The 26,449-nt window shown below is 41.3% G+C and overlaps 1 protein-coding gene across 2 annotated transcripts; it reads right to left on the bottom strand.

Moving 5' to 3' along the window:
• LOC123503170 (striatin-interacting protein 1 homolog) lies at window positions 1-25,610 on the bottom strand. 2 transcript variants are annotated; one of them, XM_045252687.1, is made up of 16 exons: window positions 25,454-25,610; window positions 22,972-23,091; window positions 20,121-20,282; window positions 19,478-19,599; window positions 19,007-19,171; window positions 15,242-15,435; window positions 13,790-13,935; window positions 9,888-10,059; window positions 8,563-8,717; window positions 5,776-5,892; window positions 4,579-4,706; window positions 3,369-3,596; window positions 2,935-3,250; window positions 2,488-2,604; window positions 1,818-1,952; window positions 1-1,633 (listed from the first exon to the last, which is right to left on the bottom strand). In XM_045252687.1, the coding sequence occupies exons 1-16, from the start codon at window positions 25,529-25,531 to the stop codon at window positions 1,475-1,477; spliced, it is 2,514 nt and encodes an 837-aa protein (XP_045108622.1). In that variant the 5' UTR covers window positions 25,532-25,610; the 3' UTR covers window positions 1-1,474. The 2 variants fall into 2 exon arrangements, with proteins under 2 accessions (XP_045108622.1, XP_045108623.1); XM_045252688.1 differs by having other exon boundaries at window positions 19,007-19,162.
• Between the last annotated feature and the right edge of the window lie 839 nt (window positions 25,611-26,449).

Here is a 26,449-nt window from a genome sequence, read left to right as displayed (position 1 = left end):
TCTTGATAGATTCATGTTCATCTCCACAGATCAAATAATGCTATAGCAAAACATGAAAGAAGAAAATAAACAAATATAATAAATAATGTAATTCATAATAATTCAACTTGGATATGAAGGAATACATAAAAAAGTACTTATTCTTACCTTCCATCATCAGACCACCACTTCATAAGACACACCCTGGCCTTGACTCCCTCAGCATCATTATTTCCTGAGGCCACAGTCAAGTTCCCAAGAGTGTTTCTCCAGCTAATACTGTACAAAATCCTGTCAATGTTACTAGAACTGTAAAGAAAGCTTTTGAAACCTGTCACTTCAACTAGCCTTTTCAAAAGTAGTACAAATATTTCAGAATACAGGCCTGAACCACCTCTTTCCTGCACATGAGGGATGACAGGCAGGACTTTGTGATCTATACAGAGAAGGTGTCCTCTTTCTAGTATTGTAAGACAGTGACTGCATTCTGTTGGCTAATAGGCAGGGGAGATAAAAGATTTGTTACTCTTCACCTTATTCCCTTATATTTGTTGATGGGGAGAATGGGGGATGAGAGAGAGAGAGAGAGAGAGAGAGAGAGAGAGAGAGAGAGAGAGAGAGAGAGAGAGAGAGAGAGAGAGAGAGAGAGAGAGAGAGAGAGAGAGAGAGAGAGAGAGAGAGAGAGAGAGAGAGAGAGAGAGAGAGAGAGAGAGAGAGACAGAGAAAGAGACAGAGAGAGAGAGACAGAGAGAATCACAAAGGCAGTATCTATTGGAGGAATCACTTTCACATGATAACCTGTATGACTAAAACAGTTTTCACTTCATAAATTATAATTAAAGCTTCATCAAAGAATAATTCAACAGTTGTAACCTTGTCGACACCAGAACAGTCACTATAACAAAGAATTTTACCAGACAAAATAAGAAAAAAACACAAAAGGAATCAAGTCTGTCGCTGAGATTCTCCTGACGGACTCACCAATATCTGCATAACCTGTGTTTGGGAGTCACTCTTCTCTTTACCACACAATGACTTAGAAACTGTACAGAGGAACACCACAGTGGGAGAAGCTAAGTGGGAGTGAGGTTAGATCCACCTCCTGATGGCACAGTTGTCAGGCATTCACACCACTAATGTATGTCTCAGGTCTGTGGAGGTTTCAATCTATCCCACTGACAGTCAACACTCAACACTGCAACATACTGACTGAATCTTACATTTCAACAGTATATTCTGAGTGTTGGTAAAAATGCAAGGTTTCCACATACACACGCACAGACCTTTCTCTCACTCACAGATATACATATAGCACAAGCTCTCTATAACACACACACACACACACACACACACACACACACACACACACACACACACACACACACACCACACACACACACACCACACACTCACTCACACACACATATATAGCACAAAGTTTCTACACTGTGTAATAATAAAGTTTGTATCACATATGTTTGCCTGCTGCTGCCACTCATATGTTGGGGACAAGGAGCTGGTCCCAGTCTATAGAGGCTGAGAACACCTCCTGCTGCAGCCACACCTCGTAGTGCTTCTTGAATTCCTCGGTCAGCTCCACCGGCCGGCCCAGGACACTCGTCACACAGTTGTCCAGTGGCTCAAACTCAGGGTCCTGGAATGGGAGGCACAGAAGGATTAAAATCATGTTAGGGTTGTCTAGAAGGAAAAACAGCCCACACTTTATATTCTCAGAAAACAAGAAATTATGAGGAAATGCAGTAATGAGGACACACATAAGATTTCTAGAAAACCATGAACAAGTAATATCCTTTCTTCTTCCTCTCTTCCACACTTACAATGCTGGAGTTGTATCGCCGGGAGTTGAATCGGTCTACACATGCCCGCAGCGCACACTCCTCTGCCTGGAAGTCCCACGGCCGTGCATCTGGGTCATTGCCATACGCCCAGTCATCATTCAACCGGTGCCGCACCTGAGAGGGGGAGGCACAGGTGGTCTTGACAGGTGGTGATCGCTAGTCATGGTCAAGTACTGCAGTGGCTGAAGATTGCCACATCTGTATAACTCCAAAACTATTCTAAATGAAGGGAGATTGAAGCCTTTAAATTTACCTGCATTCCTAAGAAAGGTGTGGATAAGAGAAGAACTGATAGATGTGATGGTAAGCAGTTTAGAGTGATCAGTGATGAGAGGTGATGACAGGTGGTCTGGGCTAAGTGTTGCCATGGTTTGTGATTGGTATGTATATCTGTACAACTACATAACACCACAGTACTTTGGGTGTATTGTAAGTGAGATGTGTGACAGATGGAAAGACAAGAAGCAGGAAACAGCTGTTAATGGATAGACAAGAAGGAAAGAACAAATACTGGAAAAACATGAAGGAAAGAACTGTAAGGTGACTCTGTTCTTAAAAGAGTCTGTGAGTACTCAGTGTTGTGTCTGGGTGTTGGTGTGGTGGTGTGGCAGCCAAGAGGGATGGCTCGCTGCTATGGCAGTAGGCTCACCTTCTGGTATATGGCACTCATGGTCTTCATGTTGGTTTTCCGCCACTGCCTCCCCAGGTACTTAGTCTGCATCTTGAGCAACTTGAGCACGTACAGCTGCATCATGGCGTGCTTCACCTGAACACACACACACACACACACACACACACACACACACACACACACACACACACACACACACACAGGATATAAAAGCTGGTATCAGCACAACACATTAATTTCTTATATGTAAAAGGTACCTTGGGTAACAAAAAGGCTGATTAAAGTTTACATTAATAGAAGATGATAGTTCATAATTATAATACAAGCTCTGAAAATCATCTCTGGCTACTCATGTAATACCAATGTAACCTTATCTTACTGTATTCCAACTCCTCAAGTGATTTGATGGAGTTTATAAAATGAATGTTTGCTTGAAGCTGAGGGAGTGAGTGTGTTAGTGTTTACCTTGAGTGTTCTCTTGAGTATTGGTGCTGACTTGAACACCACTAGCATCATGATGCGTGAGTGTTTCCACTTGCACAGCTTGTTGAGAATGCGTAGTAGGTTTGTGCAGGAGAACATGTTCCGCCAGCAGCAGGTGACGGTGCCCTGGTTAATGATGCCACCACCATCCCCTGTGATGCCCCCACCAGGACTGCATGTGCTGCCCCCCGGACTAGTGTTGCCGCTCCCCAGCCCTGCAGTGCCCGCCTCCAGCGCCTCCGCCGTCATCTCTGGTGGGTCGCCAATCACACATGCCGGGAAGTCCAGCAGAGGTATCCTGTGGCAGTGTGGGGAGTGAAGCATGTTGGATGAAAATTTGTCAGCAGTAAAGCGTTGCCATGAGATAAATCACAAAGCACGCACAAGTGAGTGACAAGGCAGGGCGGGTGACTCACCAGTTCTTGGCCTGTACATAAGCCATGATGTTCTGGTTGAAGAACTTGAGGATGAGTGGGATGCAGTTTGCAAAGACCAGATGCTGCGACATGAACTCAAACTGGTAGACATGGTTGAGGCGGAAGTGTTTGAGGAGCAGCAGCAGCGTGGCAGAGACAGCCTTCACCAGCACCTCCTTGTGGCGGTTGACGTCCACACCAAGCTTCATACTTTGCATCACCGTCATGCTGTAAGGAGGCAGGTGTGAGGATGCAGGACTGAGGCAAGGTGGAAAAGGTATGATATGCTAACAGTAACAGATAAACAGTCTTGTAGGAATATTAAAACACTGGTCTACTGAAGGTGTCTCTCCCTAAATAGGACAGTTCAAATGAATATCCAAAATTATGGAGTGTCTTGAAACCTCTCTCTTCAATGAAAGTCAAATACAAGAGGAAATACAGAAGCATGAAGAGAGTTCTGATAACTTGTATATAAACAAGTAGGTATGCAGTGACTAGACAAAGAAAACTGACATAAAATCACGTGAGTTTTAGTGACAATCTTGGCCAACCGGGGATGACATCTAATCACAGTGTCCCAACATGGACTCATGCTTGCAGTATGTCATGTCAGGTGGTTCAATATAATTCATGACAAGTACTTTACATCCTTTAGATTAACTTCCCAGAGCTTCCCTCATGTTCTAAATGTCGGCCATGACAAATACATAAATAATGGGTAGTTTCAAAGTATCACAGACTCACCCACACACACAACACAAAATATTAAAGAAATAATGCATATCAGCAAACATAAACACATCAAACAAACAACAAAAACAGGTGATTAAACAAATTAGATCACAAATTAACCAACAAGATAATTTTCTAGTATCACATAAAAAATTAAAGGAATTAAGTAAATGCATAAATAATGAATGTGACACACAAATCTGAAAACAAAACAGGTAAATACATATTACTAATAAGTATTATACACACACCTAAAAATGACAACAAAGAATAAAACAATAAGAGTAAATAAATAAATAATAAAAAAGTAAAACAAATAAATAAATAAACACACACCACTAATGCCAACTAAATACCAAGAGAATAAAAAAAAAAAAGATAAATATATGCAAACTATGCCTGTTAAATAAGTAAATAAATAGATAAACAAACAGCCAGTATCTAAAACAACATAGTCTGGGGTCTGGCAACTCACGGCATCTCCTCAGGCAATACATCGGCCATTATGTTGATGGAGTCTGTCTTGGCCTTGGAGGTTGGTGCAGCAGCCAGCAGGATCTTGAGTAGGGCGATCATGCACTGGGGAAGCGTGGGCAGCATGGCCTGGAGGAGACAGGGACATGAGGAGAGGAGACAGGGAGGAGGACAAATATATAGGTATTGGATGATTATATTAATGAGAAAGACAAGAAATTAATGAATAGATGTAGGAGTGTGGGAGAGAGAGAGAGAGAGAGAGAGAGAGAGAGAGAGAGAGAGAGAGAGAGAGAGAGAGAGAGAGAGAGAGAGAGAGAGAGAGAGAGAGAGAGAGAGAGAGAGAGAGAGAGAGAGAGAGAGAGAGAGAGAGAGAGAGAGAGAGAGAGAGAGAGAGAGAGAGAGAGAGAGAGAGAGAGAGAGAGAGAAGGATGGAAGGAGAAGGAAGGAAAGAAAACAAGCAGATAGGTAATGAATGGAATTAACCCATTCAGTACCATGATGCATTTCCATAATCACCCTGCTTATAATTTCATGGTTTTATGCAACTTCAGAAACTTATGCTGGGGATTACAATAGTCAAGACTTTGGCCATTAATCTTCTGACCTCATTAGACCCTTCCTAATGTCAATAAAATGGTCTAATCATACACAAATCTCAAGGTAAAAATGTGTCCCAGTATTGAAGGGGTTAATGAGGAAAAGATGATAGAAATGAATGAATAGATACTGTAGGAGTGTGGAGCATGGCTAGGGGGCAAGGGAAAGAGCATGAGAGAGAGTTGAGGATGTTAAGAAGGAAGAAAAGAAAACAAACAGATAGGTAAAAGATGGGTACACTGAGTAAGAAAATAAAGAAATGAGTAAATAGATGATGCAGATGTGAGTATTATGCCTAGAGGGGAGAGGGAGGGAGTGTGAGAGAGTTGATGAAAGGAGACAAAGTGAAAAGAACAAACAGATAGGTGTTATAGGGATATAAGTAGGATGACATGAGCAACATTCTAAGTCTGTAATCAGGATAAAACAAAAAATTATGCATTCAAGCTTGAAAACTTAAGATTTAAAAGAGATACAAAGGAACTGGTTCTTAAATATAGTAGTAGATAAATGGAATAGACTCAGTTTTTCCAGATGCCAGGGAGATAAATAAAAATTCTGCATTATCAATAAGAAAAACATCCAGACACAGCCTCACCTGGTACAGGATCTCGGCAGGTGTCTGGGGAACCTCTATCTCCGGGTGGGACAGCGGGTTCTTGGTCATCTCCTCCTCCTGCCGGATCTGTTTTTCTGACAGCGACACATACACATGCTGAGAAAGAGAAAGAGAGAGAGAGAGAGAGAGAGAGAGAGAGAGAGAGAGAGAGAGAGAGAGAGAGAGAGAGATTAATTTAGTTTGTACTTTTCCCAAAACCTTTTGTTATATATGATACTGGACTATTTGTACTTTTATAGCCTAATACATTGTAAGTGACTAAAGGTTCTGATAGAAAAACAAAAACCAGTTTGCTGTACATCAGATTACAATGACAGTGTTACCATGTTTGTGTGTCTTGTGTCATTGAAATTACTGGGTCAAACTAAGTGTGTGAAATCTTGTGCCAAACTCAGCCAAACCTAACCTAACCAAATAGCATAATAGTATGTATAATAGTATATAGGACATCAAACATTCTTAGACTGTAAGCCAAATTATCATGTTATAATAGCTATTTCATGACTTTTTTGGTATATGAACTATTATCATTATCATTACTATATGAACTACTCTGTATTTGCTGTGGCCTCAAGAATGGAATAGGTGCATGGTAGAAAACAGTCTCATTATGAAGGGGAAGTGGTAAGCCAGTGTGTGCTGTTGAGCCTTGCTGTGAAAATATGTAGCCAGAAGTGTGGAAGTAGAGTCCACAAGACTTTTCCTTTCCACCTGGAACTGAACAAACCAAGAGTATGAAGGATGTGTATGTAATTCACCTCAGTCGTCTCCTGGTCACCCACACAGCCTTACCCATTATGGAGCGAGCTCAGAGCTTATAGACAGATCTTCAGGTAGGCCACAACCCCTCGAGTTACATTCCGTACCTATTTACTGCTAGGTGAACAGGGGCCACACATTAAGAGGCAAATGTCTTGATACCTCCCCCTTAAAAGAAGTCAAGTCGTAGGAAGTCGGAAATACAGATGCAGGTAGGGAGTTCCAGAGTTTACCAGAGAAAGGTATGAATGATTAAGAGTACTGGTTTACTCTTGCATTAGAGAGTTGGACAGAATAGGGATGAGAGGAAGAAGAAAGCCTTGTGCAGCGAGGGTTGGTCATCTCTGAAAGGACGTGTAAAAATGTAGGGTGGTATCATCAGCGTAGGAGTGAATAGAGCATGAAGTTTGGTTAAGAAGATCATTAATGAATAATAGAAAGAGGCAGAACCATAAAGAACACCACTGTTAATGGATTTATGAGAAGAACAGTTGGAAAGGAAACTTGAGATAAATTTGCAGAGAGAAGGATAGAAAATATAGGAGGGCTGTTTGGATATCAAAGCTTTGTGCCAGACTCTACCAAAAGCTCTTGATATGTCTAACGCGACAGCAAAAGTTTTACCAACATCTGTAAAAAGGATAACCAAGACTTAGTAAGGAACGCCAGAAGATCACCAGTAAAACAACCTTGACGAAAGCCATACTGGCGATTAGATAAAAGATTGTGAAGTGACAGATGTTTAAGAATTTTCCTATTCAGGATAGATTCAAAAACTTTAGAAGAGCAAGAGATTAAAGCTATAGGACGGTAGTTAGAGGGATTAGAACGGTCACCCTTTTTAGGAACAGGCTGAATGTAGGCAAACTTCCAGCAAGAAGGAAAGGTAAAAGTTGATAGACAAAGTTGAAAGAGTTTGGCCAGGCAAGGTGCAAGCATGGATGCAGAGTTTTTGAGAACAATAGGAGGGAGCCCATCAGGTCTATAAGCCTTCCAAGAGCTTAGGCCTGCGAGGGCATGGAAAACATCATTACGAAGAATTTTGATTGAAGACATGAAATAGTCAGAGGGAAGAGAAGAGGGATGGACATGCCCAGATTCATCCAAGGTAGAGTTGTGAGCAAAGGTTTGAGAGAAGAGTTCAGCTTTAGAGATAGAATAGATGGCAGTAATGCCATCAGAATGAAATAAAGGAGGGAAAGATGAAGAAGTGAAGTCACTAGAGATGTTTTTGGCTAGATGCCAGAGGTCTCAAGGGGAGTTTGAGTTTAAAAGACTTTGACATTTTCTATTTATGAAGGAGTGTTTGGTAAGTTGAACAACCAACTTTGCATGATTCTGGACAGAAATATCAAGTGTATGAGATTCAGGAGATGGGAGGCTCAAGTACCTTTTATGGGCAACCTCTCTATCATGTATAGCATAAGAAGAGGCTGTGTTAAACCAAGGTTTAGAAGGTTTAGGTAGAGAAAAAGAATGACACTATCCCTTCTGTTATGTATTCAGCACACAGAGATGGGTGTCTGACATGGAAACAGTAACCATTCCAGGGAAAATCAGCATAATACCTCCTCAGGTCCCCTCCAACTGGCAGAGGCAAAACGCCAGAGGCACCTCCGCTTTGGGGGTTTCCTGAGGAGGGATTGGAGAAATAGGACAAGACACAGAAATGAGATTGTGATCGGAGGAGCCCAACAGAGATAGTCAATGGCATTGAAAAGATAGACAAGGAAGACCTGCTGCTGGTGACAGAAGAAGATAGAAGGACAACAGGTCAAAGAACATCAGGATGAGGCAGTGTGTGAAGGATTTTGGAAAATAATTTTCCACACAGAATGGTGGAAAAGTGGAATGCAATGAGTGATGAAGTTGTTACAGCACATAATGTGTATAACTTTAAAGAAAAATAGAATAAATGGAGACATGGAGACAGGACACTGAGGCCTGCTTGAACCCTGTACAATACAACTAGGTAAACTAGATAAATACACACACAATGGGACTTACCTTGCTGAGCACCTTGACCCCCTCATGGATGGGCTGAGGCAGGCCGGCCAGGGAGGTACGGTCGCCCTGCAGCTGGAACCCAACAAATTTGATTCGAGTGTTGTCCAGGAAGGAGTCAATGTCCTTTTGCCTCACCTTGGGTGTCCATGGTAGACCTGATAGGGAATGGGTGAGCACGTGAAAAGTGGATTATTACATTGTATATACTATTTTTCCAATGTGAGAAAAAAGGAAGTCATATACAAAATAGTGGGAGGTGAAGAGAAATGAAAAGTTGTAGGGTTTATTATCATCATTATACTATTTTGTTTTGAGAGAGAGAGAGAGAGAGAGAGAGAGAGAGAGAGAGAGAGAGAGAGAGAGAGAGAGAGAGAGAGAGAGAGAGAGAGAGAGAGAGAGAGAGAGAGAGAGAGAGAGAGAGAGAGAGAGAGAGAGAGAGAGAGAGAGAGGTGGGGGGGGGTGGCTTTCAAACTGTGCAGTAGGATGGGAAGCTTTCAACAAAACATTCTCATCTCAGGTAAAGAAGAGCATTGATGACAACATTCTCATCACTGTTAAGAAAGAAGAGACCAGCAATGAGAAACAAAATTCAAACATTACCCTCATAAGTAACGAAAGAACAGCAATAAAGAATTTCAATATAAAACATTCCAAACACAGGTAATAAAAAAACCCCATTGAAAATACTTCAATCCACATGTTTGCATTGGTAGGACAGAAACATTTGCTTACATACAGTTCAATTAGTTTAACCTGCTAAGTGCAAACACACTCACACTCTGACACCCAGCTGACAATCCTTCAGCACCCCTTAACCCCTTCAAAACTGGGACTCATTTCTACCTTGAGTTTTGTGTATGATTAGACCATTTTATTGACATTAGGAAGGGTCTGTGGAGGTCAGAGGATTAATGGCCACTGTCTTCACTATTCTAATCCCCGACATGAGTTTCTGAAGTTGTATAAAACCACCAAATAATAAGAGGAATGAATATAGAAACGTCCTGGAACTGTAGGGGTTAAAACATCCAGAGGGAAGCAACACAATACATACAGACACACAAGGGAATCAATACTGCAAGACCAAGAAGCATACACACAACTCAACAACACAACACCTACAAACACATGAGTACCTGCAACCACAACACCTACAGACACAAAAGAGAAGTTTCAATGCAACACACTGACACAAGAGAATGAGCAACATAACATTCATACATACACACAACTCCACAACACAACACCCACAGAACAGCACAGAACAAACCACAGAGTAACAAAGGCACATGGTCAGAAGCAAAGCACCAGGGAAGTAGACTTACCCTTGTTTGTGGTGTGGTTGGCGATGGGGGTGCCGGGGCGGGGGGATGGGGGCTGGGGCAAGTCCGGGGGCTCGTCTATGTCATTAGTTGGTTGGTCGTCGTCATCTGCAGCGGCTGTCAGGTCCAGCTCCCCCACACTGTCGTCCAGGCTGCTTTGCTTCATTAGTCCTTGCTGTGTGTAGGTTGTTGTGAGAGTGAGATACACGCACACACAAATGCACACACTCACACACACACACACACACACACACACACACACACAGGTGGAGAAGTCATGGAGGCTAGCCCAGCAGGAAACAACAAGGAAGATTTGGTTGAGAAGAGATCTCGGTGAAAAGGAAAGAGAAATGTTAAATGAGTTGAGAAAAGAGGCTTTGAAAAAAAATGAAGAGAGGACAGAAGAAGAGAAGAAAGAGTTTTTCTGGAGAATCTTGGATATGAGACTGAGGAAGTGGTTCATAACCCAGAAAAGTACAGCAAGAAAGGACTAAAGAAACTTACATATGAGCGAAATGTAATGTATTCCAACATAAATGGAGTGATATCGGGATTTTAGAACTCAACGATTACTTGAGGGACAAGAACCCAGATATTGTGGGTCTTACTGAAACAAAACTGAGAGAGGAGAAGACCTGATGAAGGTTGGAGAAGGAAATATAACGTTTGGAAAAGAAATAGAGTAGGTAAGATGGGAGGAGGAGTGATGTTGCTGGTTAAAAAGATATAAAGGTGGATCAAGTGAAAAAGGTATGGGAAAGGCAGAAGTGCTAAAGATCAGAGCAGAAACTAATGAAGGAAAAAGAGGCACTACATAGTGGTGTACGTACCACCTAAGACAAATGCATGGTCAGTACAGGAATATGAAGAAATGATAAGTGATACAGGAACATGTCTGGAAGAAATGTTGGGTGGCTGTGAACGAACTATAATGATGGGAGATTTTAATTGTAAAGAGGTGTGTTGGGAGGACTGGTCAATGGAAGGATCAGAGACAACATGGGGAAATACACTATTGACACTGGCAATGGAAAATGTGTTAACTCAGTGGGTCAAAGAAGATACTAGGTTTGGAGGAGAGGGAGCATCGTCAAGACTGGACTTGGTCTTTAGTACAGAGCCAATGGTCATTGAGGAGATGAGGGTGGAGTGCCCTTTAGCAAAGAGTGATCATGCAGTTTTGGAGTTCAAGGTGATAGACGAAGAGAAATCTAGAAGAAATGAAGAATATAAAGTGGGAAGATGGAATTATGCCAAGACAGATTTTGGAAACCTAAAGAAATTCTTTCAAGAGACAAATTGGATGAAATTCAAGAGTGCTAAGGAGCAAATGAAAAGTGGAAGGAATTTATAAAAATATACAAAGAAGGTGAGAAAAATTTGTACCAATAAGACAACATAGAGAAGTTGGAAAGCAGGACTGGTTTAACGATAGATGTGAAAAGGCTAGAACAAGAAAAGAGGATGCATGGAAGAGGTGGAGAAGGAAAAGACGGATTAAGCAGTGGGAAAGTTACAAAAGAGCAAGAAATGAATATGTGTTGATTAGAAGAGAAGAAAGAAAGAAACAAGAAAAGGATATAATTGATAAATGTAAAGACCAACCAAGGCTTTTTACAGACATGTGAACAACAACATCAAAAATAGAGAAAGTATTGAAAGTTTAGAAGTAAATGGAGTATACAGTGAAGATCCCAGGAAATGGCAGAGGCTATGAATGGATGCTTTCGGAAGGTATTCACAAAGGAGACTGCTTTTGACAAACCACTGGTAATGGAACAGAAAGGGATTATGAAGGAGTTTCAAGTAACTGTGGAGGAGATCAAGAACATGATGGGGAGTTTAGAAGTGAGAAAAGCTGTGGGACCTGATGGGGTATCAGGATGGATTTTAAGAGAATGCAGGGAGCAATTGGCAGAAAAAGTTTGTGAAGTAATTGATGCCTCATTAAGGGAAGGTGTAGTGCCCCAAGACTGGAAAAGAGCTAACATTGTCCCAATCTATAAATCAGGTAACAAGAGAGACCCATTGAACTATAGACCAGTGTCACTTACAAGTGTGGTAGCTAAGATGTGTGAGAGGGTGGTGAAGAATAGATGGACAGACTTCTTGGAGAAAAATGACATACTTTGTGAGTGTCAATTTGGTTTTAGGAAAGGGCGTTCATGCACGACAAACCTGATATGTTACTATTCGAGGGTGATAGATGTAATACAGGAAAGAGATGGTTGGGCTGATGGAATATATCTGGATTTAAAAAAGGCCTTTGATAAGGTACCACACCAGAGACTGATCTGGAAACTTGAAATGGTAGGAGGAGTGCATGGCAGTTTACTAAAATGGATGGAAGACTTTTGGTAGGAAGAGAAATGAGAACAATAATTAAGGACAGACCATCAGAATGGGGATTGGTGGAGAGTGGAGTTCCACAGGGATCAGTGTTGGCACCAGTAATGTTCGCAGTCTACATAAATGACATGGTGGATGGGGTGTCCAGTTATGTGAGCCTATTTGCAGGCGATGCAAAATTGTTAAGAAAAGTGAGATGTGACAAAGATTGCGAACTACTCCAGGAAGACTTGGACAGAATATGGAAATGGAGCTGTACATGGCAAATGGAGTTCAACACGACAAAATGCAAGAAAATAGAGTTTGGCAAGAGTGAAAGAAGAATCAGGAGTATGTACAAGATAGGAAATGAAGACATAAAACCAGTCATGAAGAAAAAGACCTTGGGGTGACAATTACCAATGACCTATCGCCAGAGAGACATATAAACAAAATAATTGGAGAAGTATTGAACTTATTGAGGAACATAAGAGTGGCGTTCGTATATCTAGATGAAGAAATGATGAAGAAAATAATTACTGCAATGATAAGACCGAGGCTTGAATATGCAACAATACAGTGGGCTCGAACTTAAAGAAACACATAAGGAAACTAGAGAAAGTACAGAGGGCTGCAACAAAATGGTGCCTGACTTAAGAGATTTGACTTATGAAGACAGACTGAAAAGAATGCAACTTCCAACCCTGGAAAACAGAAGAGAAAGGGAGACCTGATAGCAATATACAGAGTGATGATTGGCATGGAAAAATGGATAGGGAAGATCTGTGTATGTGGAATGGAAGAATGTCGAGAGGGCATGGGAAAAAACTAAAATGGCCACTTATAGGAGAGATGTGAAAAATATAGCTTCCCTCATAGAAGGGTGGAAGCATGGAATAGTTTAGACATGGAAGTGGTCAACGCAAGGAATATTCATGATTTTAAGAAAAAGCTGGACATTAATAGATATGGAGACGGGACAACACGAGCATAGCTCTTTTCCGTATGTTACAATTAGGTAAATACACACACACACACACACACACACACACACTGTCAGTTAAAAATACAATTATGTAATAACACACAAGTACAAACACTGTCATTAAAATTTCATGTCATTTTCATACATTAGTTTACTCTCTCTCTCTCTCTCTCTCTCTCTCTCTCTCTCTCTCTCTCTCTCTCTAATTTTAGTTGATTTGCACATCCCTAGATAGTCCATGCTTAAGTACACACACACACACACACACCACGTAGTGTAGTGGTTAGCACGCTCGACTCACAATCGAGAGGGCCGGGTTCGAGTCCCGGAAAGCGGCGAGGCAAATGGACAAGCCTCTTAAAGTGTGGCCCCTGTTCACTTAGCAGTAAAATAGGTACGGGATGTAACTCGAGGGGTTGTGGCCTCACTTTCCCGGTGTGTGTTGCGTGTGATGTGGTCTCAGTCCTAACCCGAAGATCGGCCTATGAGCTCTGAGCTGGCTCCATAATGGGGAAGACTGGCTGGGTCACCAGCAGGCGACTGAGGTGAATCACACACACACACACACACACACACATACAGCAGGACCTACCCGTCTGAATGGCCGCCTCTTCTGATTGTTCTGTTGCTCTATGAGGTCAGCAGCAGAAGCAGGGGGGGAGGAGGCCCTCATGGTGCGTGCCACAGCCAGAGTGTCCTCCTCACATGGCTGCAGGCCATGCTTCTGTCGGTACTCATCTGGAGATGGAGGCGTGTGAGTGGGTGGTTGTCATGATTAATATGACTAGCACTGACTGAAGCATAAAATTCTTTGAACTACAATTATCAGTGACAAGACAATGAGAGTGATGTGATGGTGATGAAGCCAGTCAATCTTAATGCAGTGAACCAATATCACAAGCCAGTCACTCTGTCCTAACACACACACACACACACACACACACACACACACACACACACGCCCGGTAGCTCAGTGGTTAGAGCGCTGGCTTCACAAGCCAGAGGACCGGGGTTCGATTCCCCGGGCAGGTGGAGATATTTGGGTGTGTCTCCTTTCACGTGTAGCCCCTGTTCACCTAGCAGTGAGTAGGTACGGGATGTAAATCGAGGAGTTGTGACCTTGTTGTCCCAGTGTGTGGTGTGTGCCTGGTCTCAGGCCTATCCGAAGATCGGAAATAATGAGCTCTGAGCTCCTTCCGTAGGGTAACGTCTGGCTGTCTCGTCAGAGACTGCAGCAGATCAAACAGTGAAACACACCACACACACACGCACACACAGAAGCTGGTCACTTATGCCAGTATCACACGGTCACGTATACCCGCAACAGCGTGTCGCGCGTCTGGAATATCGACGACCGAGTCGCAGAAAACACTGATTTTCAGAGGACAGCAGGTCATCGGGAATGATCCAAGACCGTTGTCCATTTCCCGCGACTGGAAGACCGCCGTGGAAAGACTATAATGAACATACTCCACAAAAATACTGGATTATTTTTTATAATGCTTTATTGGGCATATATTATCAATATAATGCTGTAATTTTTCGTGATTTGCATACCCATCACTTATACGATATTTATTAATTACCTTCAGATAGTATCGCATTTTGTTTTGATTTGTTTACCACCACAAGTGCTGGACTAGCCATCTTCGCGTCCAAATCCTTGCCTTCCTTTTTTGTTTGTTCTGCTCTTGCAGTGCAATTGCATAAAGTACCTACAGCTAAGATAGCGTGGTCAACTGGGTCCATTGTGTTCAGTGGCACTCCGCCTGGGTTTGTTGTTGTTGTGGTGGTGAAGGTCTTGGATGGAAGATCAACGCATTGTGTTATGTTTCCTGCAATCTGATCGTTGAACATACTGGTCACGCGACACGCTGTCACGGGTATATGTGACCGTGTGATACGGGCATTAGTCTCAACATACAAACACACATGTGCACACAAACATATAGGCCAGCAAGTCACTCTGTCTTAACACACACACACACACACACACACACACACACACACACACACACACACACACAGCCAGTGCCACACTCACTCTTCATGATGGCCAGCTGTTGTGTGCCACCCAGGGAGGAGAGCAGCACCTTCCACAGCAGCAGCAGCACTTTCCTGATAGGGAAGTGTGGTGCTGATGAGTTACAGAACTTGGTCACCATCCCCAGCAGGGTCATGGCCACCAGCTCCCCATCCTCCCCCTGTGGCTGCCCCAGCTCCTCACAGAAGCATAACCTGGGGAGGGAAGGAGAGGGTCAGGGTGTGAGTCATGTTGGAGAGCTATTGTGAGACTCAGGTGTTAGTGTATGGGAAGCTTCACCATAATATTTGTCCCACTACCACTATTGTCAGTGCTGCTGCTACTATTTCTACTACAGTTATCATAATGTAATATGAATCATGCAGGGCTAAATGTTTTAAAACAAAATGTAGCCAGCTCTGTATTCTATTAAATTATGAATTATATAAATCACTTTCTCTTTATGTCATTCACTTTACATAATTAGATGGTTATAAAGAACCTTTAAGGACAGAACAGCAAGAACCCAACTCAAAACTACCTAAACACACACACACACACAAACACACGCACACACACACAGTGAATTGTTACATTCACGGTTAAGCGGGAAGATTGGCATCGGGAGCCGGTGAACAATAACAATAAAAGAAAACACTGCAGGTTCAACTGGTGAGGAAATGCAATAGGGGGCACTTAAGAAGCTATTTAATAACCCAATAATGTGACTGACATACACATAGATATAACATGAAACACATGAAACTGACATACACATATACATATAACACATAAATAAATATAACAAAGAACAACAATACTAACAATAATACTAATCCTATATGGAGGCAGTGTGGAAAAACACGGGATGAGGGGAAGTGATACTTATGCAGTGTCACAGTGGTGAAGTGCTGGGTGAGGTGGATCCCACGGTAGACCAAGAGGCGTTGTGTTCACTGGTTGAGGCCTGCACCTCACCACTGTGAACTGATAAGTATCACTGTATCACTGTTTTCCACACTATATAGATTAGTATTATTGTTAGGTAGTTGGGTTCTTTGTTATATTTATTTATGTGTTATATGTATATGTGTGTCAGTTTCATGTTCATGTTATATCTATGTGTGTCAGTTACATTATTGGGTTATTAAAGCTTCTTAATGTGCATTTCCTCACCAGTTGAACCTGCAGTGATTGTTATTGTTCACCGTGATGAATCTTACCCGTTTAACCGGTGAACGTAACAATAGTGTGGGAAGACTACGAAGTGGTAAATGGTGGAGAGTGGGCAGAGGAATTGTTAAACATAGCAACAAATAACTTGATGACACAATGGGTGAGATCACCAACAAGGTGCAGGGGACAAGATGTTGCAGCAAGGTTGGATTTGGTAGTTACCAGGGGCATCTCCCTAAAAGAAGAAATTGAGCATGAATGTCCCTTGGGGAAAAGTGACCAAGATGTCCTAAACTTTAAGCTGGATACAGAAATAAGCACAGATGGGATTGTGGAACACAGGGAGGAAAAATTAAATTATACTAGAGCAAATTATAGGGGTTCTTTAATGAAATTGACTGGACTGTGGTATACCAGGAAGGAGATATGCAATTGAAATACGATAAATTTATGGATTTATATAACTCTGCTGTGAAGAGGTTTGTCCCATATCACAGAAAGAGGACTTTAAATAATAAACAGTGGTTTAATAGAAATTGTGAAGAAGCAAAAAAGAACAAAGAAAAGGCATGGAAGAAACTTAAGAAAAACAGTGATGTATTATCAAGAGAAGTTTACAAAACAGCATTGAAGTAAGGAGAACAGCACAGAAGGAATATGAACAGAGGGTGGTGGAAAACTGTGATAGTGACCCAAAAATGTTTTACAAATTCATAAATGGAAAACTAAATAAAAGGGAGGCAATAGAAAAGGTAAAAAATGGGGAAAAAGTATATGAGGATGCTAGAGATATAGATGAAATTTTGAACGACAACTTTTGCAAAGTGTTTACAAAGGAGGAGTATTTTATAGGAGAAGGGCCAATGGAGATAAAGCAAATGCAGGACATCATGGTTACTAAGGAAGATGTAAGGAAAATTATAAGCAATTTGGATATTAATAAATCAATGGGGCCTGATGGCATATCTGGGAGGTTGCTAAAAGAATGTAAGGATCAATTGTTGAACCCTATTTGATATTGTGGAAACCTCCATACGAACAGGATTAGTCCCAAAAGAGTGGAAAAGAGCTGACATTGTGCCTATATATAAGAATGGTAGTAGAATGGAACCGCTAAATTATAGACCAGTATCGTTGACTAGTATATTGTGCAAGGTATGTGAAGAAGTAATTAAAGCTAAGTGGAGTGAGTATCTAGAAAGTGAAAACATTCTGAGTGAAAGGCAGTTTGGTTTCAGAAAAGGAAGATCGTGTGTATCCAATTTATTATGTTTTTATTCAAGAGTGACTGACATACTACAACATAGAGAGGGATGGGTGGATGCTATCTACCTGGACTTGAGAAAGGCCTTTGATAAAGTACCACACAATAGACTGATGTGGAAACTAAAGAAGATTGGAGGAGTAAATGATAAACTAGCAAAATGGATGGAAAATTACTTAGTGGGAAGAGAAATGAGAACAGTGGTGAGAGGAAGGAAGTCCGAGTGGAAGAAGGTAACCAGTGGAGTTCCACAAGGGTCAGTGCTTGGTCCCATCATGTTTTTGATTTATGTTAATGATATGCCAGTAGGAATTGACAGTTACATGAATATGTTTTGGACGATACTAAAATTATGAGGAGAGTAAAGAATGTGGAAGATTGTAACAAGTTACAGGAAGATCTTGATAAAATATATGAGTGGAGTAAAGAGTGGCAGATGGAATTTAATATAAACAAGAGCCATGTTATGAAAATGGGAAGAAGTAGATACAGACCAAACAGGGATTACAGGCTGGGTGATGAGAAAATTAAAGAGACCAATGAGGAGAAAGACTTAGGAGTAACCGTGCAAAACACTTTGTCACCGGAGAAACACATTAACAAGATATTTTGGAAAACATATAACATGCTTCAAAATATTGGCCTTGCATTCCACTACCTAGATGAAGGAATGATGAAGAAGATATTATGCACCTTAATAAGACCCCAGTTAGAATATGCAGCTTGTGTCTGGTCACCGCATATGAAGAAAAATGTGAAGAAGGTGGAAAGGGTACAGAGGCTGGCAACAAGGATGGTACCAGGACTCAGGGAGTTAGACTATGAGGAAAGACTGAGGAAGCTGGGGCTGACCACACTAGAAGAGAGAAGAACAAGAGGAGACATGATAACTATGTATAAATTGGTGAACAAGATTGACATACTGGACAGAGAATTGATAAAGGTGACCACAAGTAATCATCTCCGAGGACATGGAAAAAAACTAATAAAGGACATCTGTCTAAATGACGTGAGAAAATACAGTTTCCCGCATCGTAGTATTGATAAGTGGAATAAACTGAGCAATGATGTCGTTGACGCGGTGTGTGTCAATCAGATGAAAGAAAGATATGACAGGAGTGGACAAGGAGACAGGAGACAGAGAGCTTAGCTTGGGCCCTGTAATACACAAATAGGTAAATACACACACACACACACACACATTTATTGGTCAGTTGAGAATCCTATCAATAGTTACTGGGAAGGGAATTTAAAGAGAAACATAAGAAAAACATTGACCTATTTAAACAAGGAGTTGATAAAAGGTAGAACTTGGTAAATACTAATAAGCAAACACACCCACACACCTGGTCTGTGTTTGTGCCTCATTGTCCTCGTCGCACGGCACCCTGAGCGTCTCCACAATGGTGTACATGACGGACAGGATCACTCGCAGGTCTGCTGAATCTGCCAAGCTGGCCGACACCGCTAACTTGCGCTGTCCCTCTGCGCTCCCAACATTGCTGGGTGAACTGATCAAATTACTCCGCTGAACTATGGACATCAGTGAGGCAGACTGGTCACTCTAGCCAATGCATTATAAGATTGATAAGTAACAGCAACAAATATAATAAAACCATGGAAGGAAATTAAAAAGGACCAATTTATTACCTATAAGATTAACAAAAGAAGAACGACTCATATTAAAAAATTAAAATTTTCATAAGGAGAAATCTGAAGTTAATGAAAATTATGAAAACTAGCTATTTATTGTTTTGTCAGGATGCATAAACCTTCTGATATGAAAAGAGAGAGAAAAAAGGAGGGAGGTGACTTACTCAATCTCAAGGTGCAGCAGCTGGAGGAAGGACGTCCACACGCCGCACTGCACCAGCAGGAACACGTTGCGTCGCGCCCACATGCCCTGCTCCCGGTCACTCTGTACCTCGCCCCAGCACCCCTGAGGTGGAAGGAGGGAAGGAGGGGGTATCATGCTCTGCTCCACTTCACTGTTTGATTCACCTACACTTGTCATCTGGTCACCTAGCCAGCCATTCCCTTATGGAAACAGCTAAAGTGATCTGGAACTCCCTGCCTGCTTCTGTATTTCTTTCGTCTTAGGCTCTAAATGCTTTAACAAGGAGAATTGAAGATGCTCATCCTCAAATTTTATAACACTCTCTGAAGACTAATGTCTTCAATAGACTTTTCTCTTCATTTTATTTTTTACAGTTTTCTGGTTGTCCTTGTTCAGAGCCCATTCTTACATAAAATAAACAATATAGCACTTCTGCCACATTACCAACACACAACCAATGCACAACCTTGAGAGATGACATGCCACATCTTAATAAATCTGTTCCTGAACCAGCCCACAATAAACAAACCAGTAAACTATTTCCTAAATGAGCCAACAATACACAAACTATCATTTCCTCCTCTTTATCAGCAAACCACCACATTTCAGACAAGGCCGCTGACCTGCACGATGTACAAGATGGCCCGGGCCGCCCTCATGCGGTGTGTGCGGGAGGACAGCTCCAGGTGGTCTGCCAGGCGGATGATGAGTGTGCGGTGGCTCACGTCTGATGCTGACTGCCACAGTGGTACCACGCCCAGCTCTGCACACACCTCCTCCCATGCCTGCACAGGTAAAGGTACAGTAGATAAGTTTAAGGAGCAGTGGAAAACAATACATATATAATCATGTTTGCCGACAGCTCTGTGGCAGTACATATATCATTTATATATAATTTGTTTAGACAGTAAAAGATTAAATATTTCATAAATGAAGGAATGAATCTTGCTTTTCTTCACAATAAAAAAAAACATGATATTAATGAGGGAAGACTAAGCAGTCATTCATCCACCCATGTCAACACTACACCCTATAAAATAAAAAGAAAAGGAAGAAAGTGACTCCTTGTTTTCATTAAATAAAAAACATCAACCAAAACAAAAAATGAGCAAAAATAATAATGTAAAAAAGAAAACTCATTCACTCATTCATATCAGTATAGTGTCAACTGGGGTGAATACGGGCCACTTTTTACATCTTTTATTATAAAATCTACACAAATCAGTCAAATCAATTGCTAATTTGTGTGAAGGCACCTTACTATGTGATACATATTCCCTGAAAGAAAATAATTTTGATTATCATTATAGAAGTTATTAACATAAATAAGTGGCCTACTCTGTGCCGAAGTCCTGGGGTGAATGGGGCCACCCTTTAGGGTGAATTGGGCCATCCTTTGGGACACTAAAATTTTAATGGTTTTTCAGTATATTTTATGTATTTTACTTTTTCTTTTCACATCTCTCTTTCTCTCTCTCTCTAGAATATGTTTTAGATATCTTATAGTTCTTATAGGCCACATCCACACCTCAAATCTGATAAGGTGTTGTGCCCACAAGCTTTATGGGTCCACAAAACACATATTTCACATCAACAGAGTCATCAACATCATCCCTTTTCGGCCAGTCATATGTGTCATTTGGTCTTTTTTCCTAAAACTTCATTTTCAACAACTCTTTGCCACACATAATCACACGCCCAATATATGGTTTTCCATAATCCACCCCATAGTAGCCATTTTCTTCTATTTCTCTCTTTTTCTGTATTCTACTGTACTTCCGAGCATTAAACATTGCAACAAATTCAATTTCTTCATCTTTGTCCATGTCCTCTATACTGCTGATTGAAGAATGACTGCTGTTCAATAGCTCAGCATTTTCCTCTGCTGAACTGGGCTCTTTTAGTGGAATGCTGTTGCGGAATCTCTTCCTTGATGTCCTTTCTTCTGGCGCTTTTCTTTTCTTTTCTAGTCTCTTCTTCAAACTCTTCCAGAAAGTCGTCAACATCTTCCCCAGATGAAACTTTTCCTTTTTTTTTTGTGGTTCTGTTTTTTTTTCTTCTGCTTTCTTCTTCTATTCAAGGATCATCTTTTCTTTCTCCTCGACTGCTTCTAAGAACTCATCGTATGTTATGACGCAACTATGGACATCTATTTCTCTTCTTGCCATTGTCTGCGTTGTACCACTAGTGGTTGGGTAGGGCTTTCTGAAAACATCTGCCATTATCTGCTCAAAAGAGGTTGAAGGGGAATCATCTCTCTGGGAGGATTGACCTTCTTTGGAGTCGCTGGTTTGTGAACTGGCTCTGAAGATGCCTGGACACTTTTGCATAATTTATACAGATCAAAGGCTTAAAATAGCAAACATCAAGAGGTTGCAATACATCAGTGGTGTGAGGAGGAAGTTTAATGATGGTTATACCTAAAAAAAAAAACATTAGGAATCTTTAATTTAGCAAAAACACAATGAAAGTGTGGTGGCCCGATACATCCCGGTATACCAAATACACCGGGGTGAATTAGGCCACTCACTGAAGTGCCTATAGCACTACAACTAAAGTGAATTTTTAATTTCTGATTAAAGCATGCAAAAGAACAAATAATTATCTATATGACCTGCAATTTTTATAAAAATTCAACAAAATTTAGTGTACTTTCAGGAGAAATTGAATAAAAGTGTTTTATTCGGATACAAAAATTTTGCAACTTTGAAAAACACGCTTTTTTGGGGGGGATGCCCTAAGAACCTTAAGTTTTCCGTCAGGACCAAAAACTTTTTTAAGGTTGTGTAAATACTGAAGTGGGCTTTCAAGGTAAATATTCACTTTTTTTCAATTTTCAGATTTTTCATAAATTTTTGAGGAGTGGCCCAATTCACCCCAGCTGGCAGGAGGGACCAGTTCACCCCAGTCTAAGCTAATACCTCATAAAAAAAAACAATAAATAAATAAAAAACTACCACAAACATCTTCAAGAAAATACACACTTAGCTACTATTTCTAAGTCCTAACACACAAGTCAATCAATCAATCAGTCATATCCTGTGGCACCCTCGGGGATGCATAGAGCCTCAATGAACTCTGGCCACAACATGCTCTCTTGAGCTATCTCCTCAAGGTCTCCCCAACATTCATCACCCACTTCTCGTTTCATTGTCCTCAGCCTTCCTCTACCTCTTCTTCCAGGTGCCACCCATTCTGGTGTACCACGCACCAGTCCATGTCTTCTATACACATGTCCCAGCCACTTCCATCTTGAGAACCTCACATATTCATCAACAAGTTCCATCCAAGTAGTACACAATAGAAAGCTATCAAGCATAATGAATAAAGCAATGAGCAATCAATCCAAGCATGTAACGGAGGGCAAACAATGCACGAGGAGGAGCAATACATCACAGTGACCCATCTTATTTGTCTGTATTTGTTGTCCTTGGTCAGTTTACCCCCTCTTTCATAAAAAAAAAACCACGTCACCTTAAGGTTGAGCTGGTACTCTGGGCCCTCAGTGTAGGAGTATAGCTCGGTGACCTCATTCTCTGGCAAATCAGCATCATCGTAGTTGAATTCAATGTCAGGGCAGTCGGTCATGCTAGCCTGAAAGGGAGAACAACATTAGGCACAAAGATACACTTGCAAGAATATGTTACAAGAGAGTGAACTGGTCTGGATACATTGCAAGATAAGATAAGCACTGTCACCAAAAGAATGGAATGTTTGGAAGGAAGGACAAGGAAAGCTGAAGATGAAATGGAAGAACTGCACAGGATATGATTTGAGAGAGAGAGAGAGAGAGAGAGAGAGAGAGAGAGAGAGAGAGAGAGAGAGAGAGAGAGAGAGAGAGAGAGAGCATTATGGTGACCTACAAATGAAACCCAGTCTTAATATCACCTTAAAGCTCCAATTAGGGATGACCTTTTGACTTTTTGGGGTTGGCACTTCACTATGTCTTTTATAATAGCTTCCCCTGACCCATGGCTTACACAGCGCCCCACCATCTGGCTTAAACTCAACAGCCACTCTCTAAATAAATTTATCTGTGCTGTCTATCTCTCCCTAACTCCTTTGACTATTTAATTTCCAAAGTGGAGCACATTCTGTCCCTCTACCCTTTTGTGGAGATCTCCATCCTTGGAGATTTCAATGTTCACCACCAGCTTTGGCTTTCCTCTTCCTTCACTGACCATCCTGGTGAGCTAGCCTTCAACTTTGGTATCCTCCATGACCTAGAGCAACTAGTGCAACACCTTACTCGTATCTCTTTCTATCTTTTATCGGTATTTTCATGCTAACTGCTCTACTGATCTTGCTAACTGCATGCCTCCCTTCCTCCTGTGGCCTCGCTGCACAAGGCTTGCTTCTTCTTCTTATCCCTATTCTGTCGAACCTTATAATGCAGCATTTCTCGACCTTTTTACCCTTGCGTAACCCTTAAAATAAATTACATATCTCAAGGAACCCCTGCGCAAAAACAAAAATTATATACCACATATTTCTCATTTTATTTTCACTGTATTTCACGTGACAAATATCATAATATAAATTTTTAAATAACTGGTTTAAGGAAAAATAATACATTATTATGTTACAATAACTAATAATTTATTGTGCGTGTTTAGTTATATTATGTATATGAAATTAAATAAAAGTCAAATAGTGCATTAGCATATCTCACTTGTTCTTGTGGAACCCTTAGGGACCTTTTGCAGAACACTAGGGTTCCAGGGAACCCCGGTTGAGAAACCCTGCTCTAATGCAAGAATTAATCAGTATTCTCAATCATTCATACATTTCACTGGTAAACTCTGGAACTCACTGCTTCTGTATTTCCATCTTCCTACAACTTGACTTCTTTTAAGAGAGAAGTGTCAAGACATATGTCCCTGGCTTTTGGTTAATTCTTTAAAATCTTTTAGGAAAATTGCAGTTTCAGTGGGCCCTTTTCTTTCTAATTTTGTTTTTTTTTGCCCTTGACAGTTCTTCCTCTTGCAGAAAAAAAAGACTTGGAGCTTACTGATATGACTAATGCTAATATAAATGCTAAGAAATGTTTAGTGGAAGCTGGCTGTCACTTCACAATTTTCACTTCATACTACAGAACTTGTAGTTGCTCTGAACTCACTGCCATCCTTCAAATCAGCCCTTCACAGTCATTTAGGCGACATTCTGTACGACTTTGTGGAGTAATATGCATACACACATGTGCTGCTGTTTGCTGCACAATAATATATCCTGCATTTCTGAACAGTTTCAATGGGTACACATTCCAGTCCACTCACAGTTTGTTACAATCATCCAGTAATCTACATCTAAAGTTGACTGGCATACCCATTTTCCTAGCTATCTTTTTCCTACTTGGGTGGCTAACCGGGTGAGTAAACCAGGTGAGTTGTAGTAGTAGTAGTAGTAGTAGTAGTAGTAGTAGTAGTAGTAGTAGTAGTAGTAGTAGTAGTAGCAGCAGTAGCAGTATAAGATGTTATTTGTGAAGAATTTAAAGTGTTAGTAACAAGAAGTATTAGAAGAATTTGGTTTACTGATTACTGATTGACAAAAATAATTTAACATTAGTATTGGATTAACCTCTCTCTCTCTCAAGTACAGAAAACACGCCTCCCCCTCTCACACACAAACACACCACGCCCACAAACTAACACACCACCCACGCCCACACACTAACACACCACCCACGCCTACACACTAACACACCACCCACAGTCCCACCCAACTGCCATACCACTCCCCCAAACTCAACACCTTCACGCCCACACCAGCACCATCACGCCCATACCACTCCTTCACGCCCGCAGGACACCCTCACGCCCACATAACAAAAGGTAAACAAACAAGCGTCAATCAATAAGACGGAAACACAACAAACAAAGTCATTCCTCCATTCATGTTCACTCTCATCCGTGCCGTGGGCGTGTGGGCGGCGCGGTGTGGGCGTGGGGTTACTCACGTCCGAGTCCTGCCGCTGCCTGGTGAATATTTCTCTCAGCTTGGGAGCAGACCGCCGCCCCTCGCCATTAGTCTCCATAGTAATAGTGTACGCTCGTAGCCCGCCATCTTATTTGCTTATTACTGAGACTATTGTGTTCTTATACAAGGAAGTTAAAGAGAGTGATGTGATAATGTAGGTGTTAGTTTTAGTGGTTGGTATGAGGGAAATTAGCTATTTTTTTTTCACTTGAGTATTAGGCTCGTATTCCGCCACATTTTTGCATAAGGTAATACAGAAAAATGTTTGAGCGTTCGTGTATTTTATTATTATGTAAAAAATATTACTATGGTAGTCCTTGGTCTTATACGAGAAAATACGAAAAACTAAATGTCCACGTAAAATCAATTTCAGGTATCAATATCAATCAACACGCTTTTCTGCATCAATGAGACGCCTGTAACTCGCCACCTCATCATCATCATGTCTACTGACCAACAGCTACTAGTCTACTGCCTACCGTAAACCATTTAATTGTGTTGCCGCTAGTCTGAAAGCCACCATGGCATCTGTGATAAGCACCAGACATCAATAGGTTACGTAACTTATCTTCGTGATTTTTCTCCAAGAATGATTTTAACCAATAGCTTATCACTGTACCTAGCCACAACTTATCACTGGATCTAGGTTCAAGTGTCACCACAAAGTAACTGGCAGCAGATCCTTCTTTTCCATTGCGGCCTCAAGCTTCACTCTAGTCGTCCACTTGCAGCACCTTACACTAGGCGTGTCTATGTTTGGAGTGCAATTGCAACTGCAGCACTTCCTGCGTTCCTGAGACACAGCACGAAGTGAACAGAGACGCAGCAGACACTGGAAGACTCGGCAGCAGGCAGCACCATCCCCACCCATGCACAACACTTACGTACGTTGTAACAAACTGCCCATCGACCCGAGGCTCCTTGATGGGCAGAAAAAATCTGATTATATCTTTCAGCGTGCTAAAAATAAAGTTAC

Source organism: Portunus trituberculatus, chromosome 13 (genome assembly GCF_017591435.1).
Source record: "Portunus trituberculatus isolate SZX2019 chromosome 13, ASM1759143v1, whole genome shotgun sequence".
Lineage (NCBI taxonomy): Eukaryota > Metazoa > Arthropoda > Malacostraca > Decapoda > Portunidae > Portunus > Portunus trituberculatus.
This window is presented reverse-complemented; position numbering and strand designations above follow the sequence as displayed.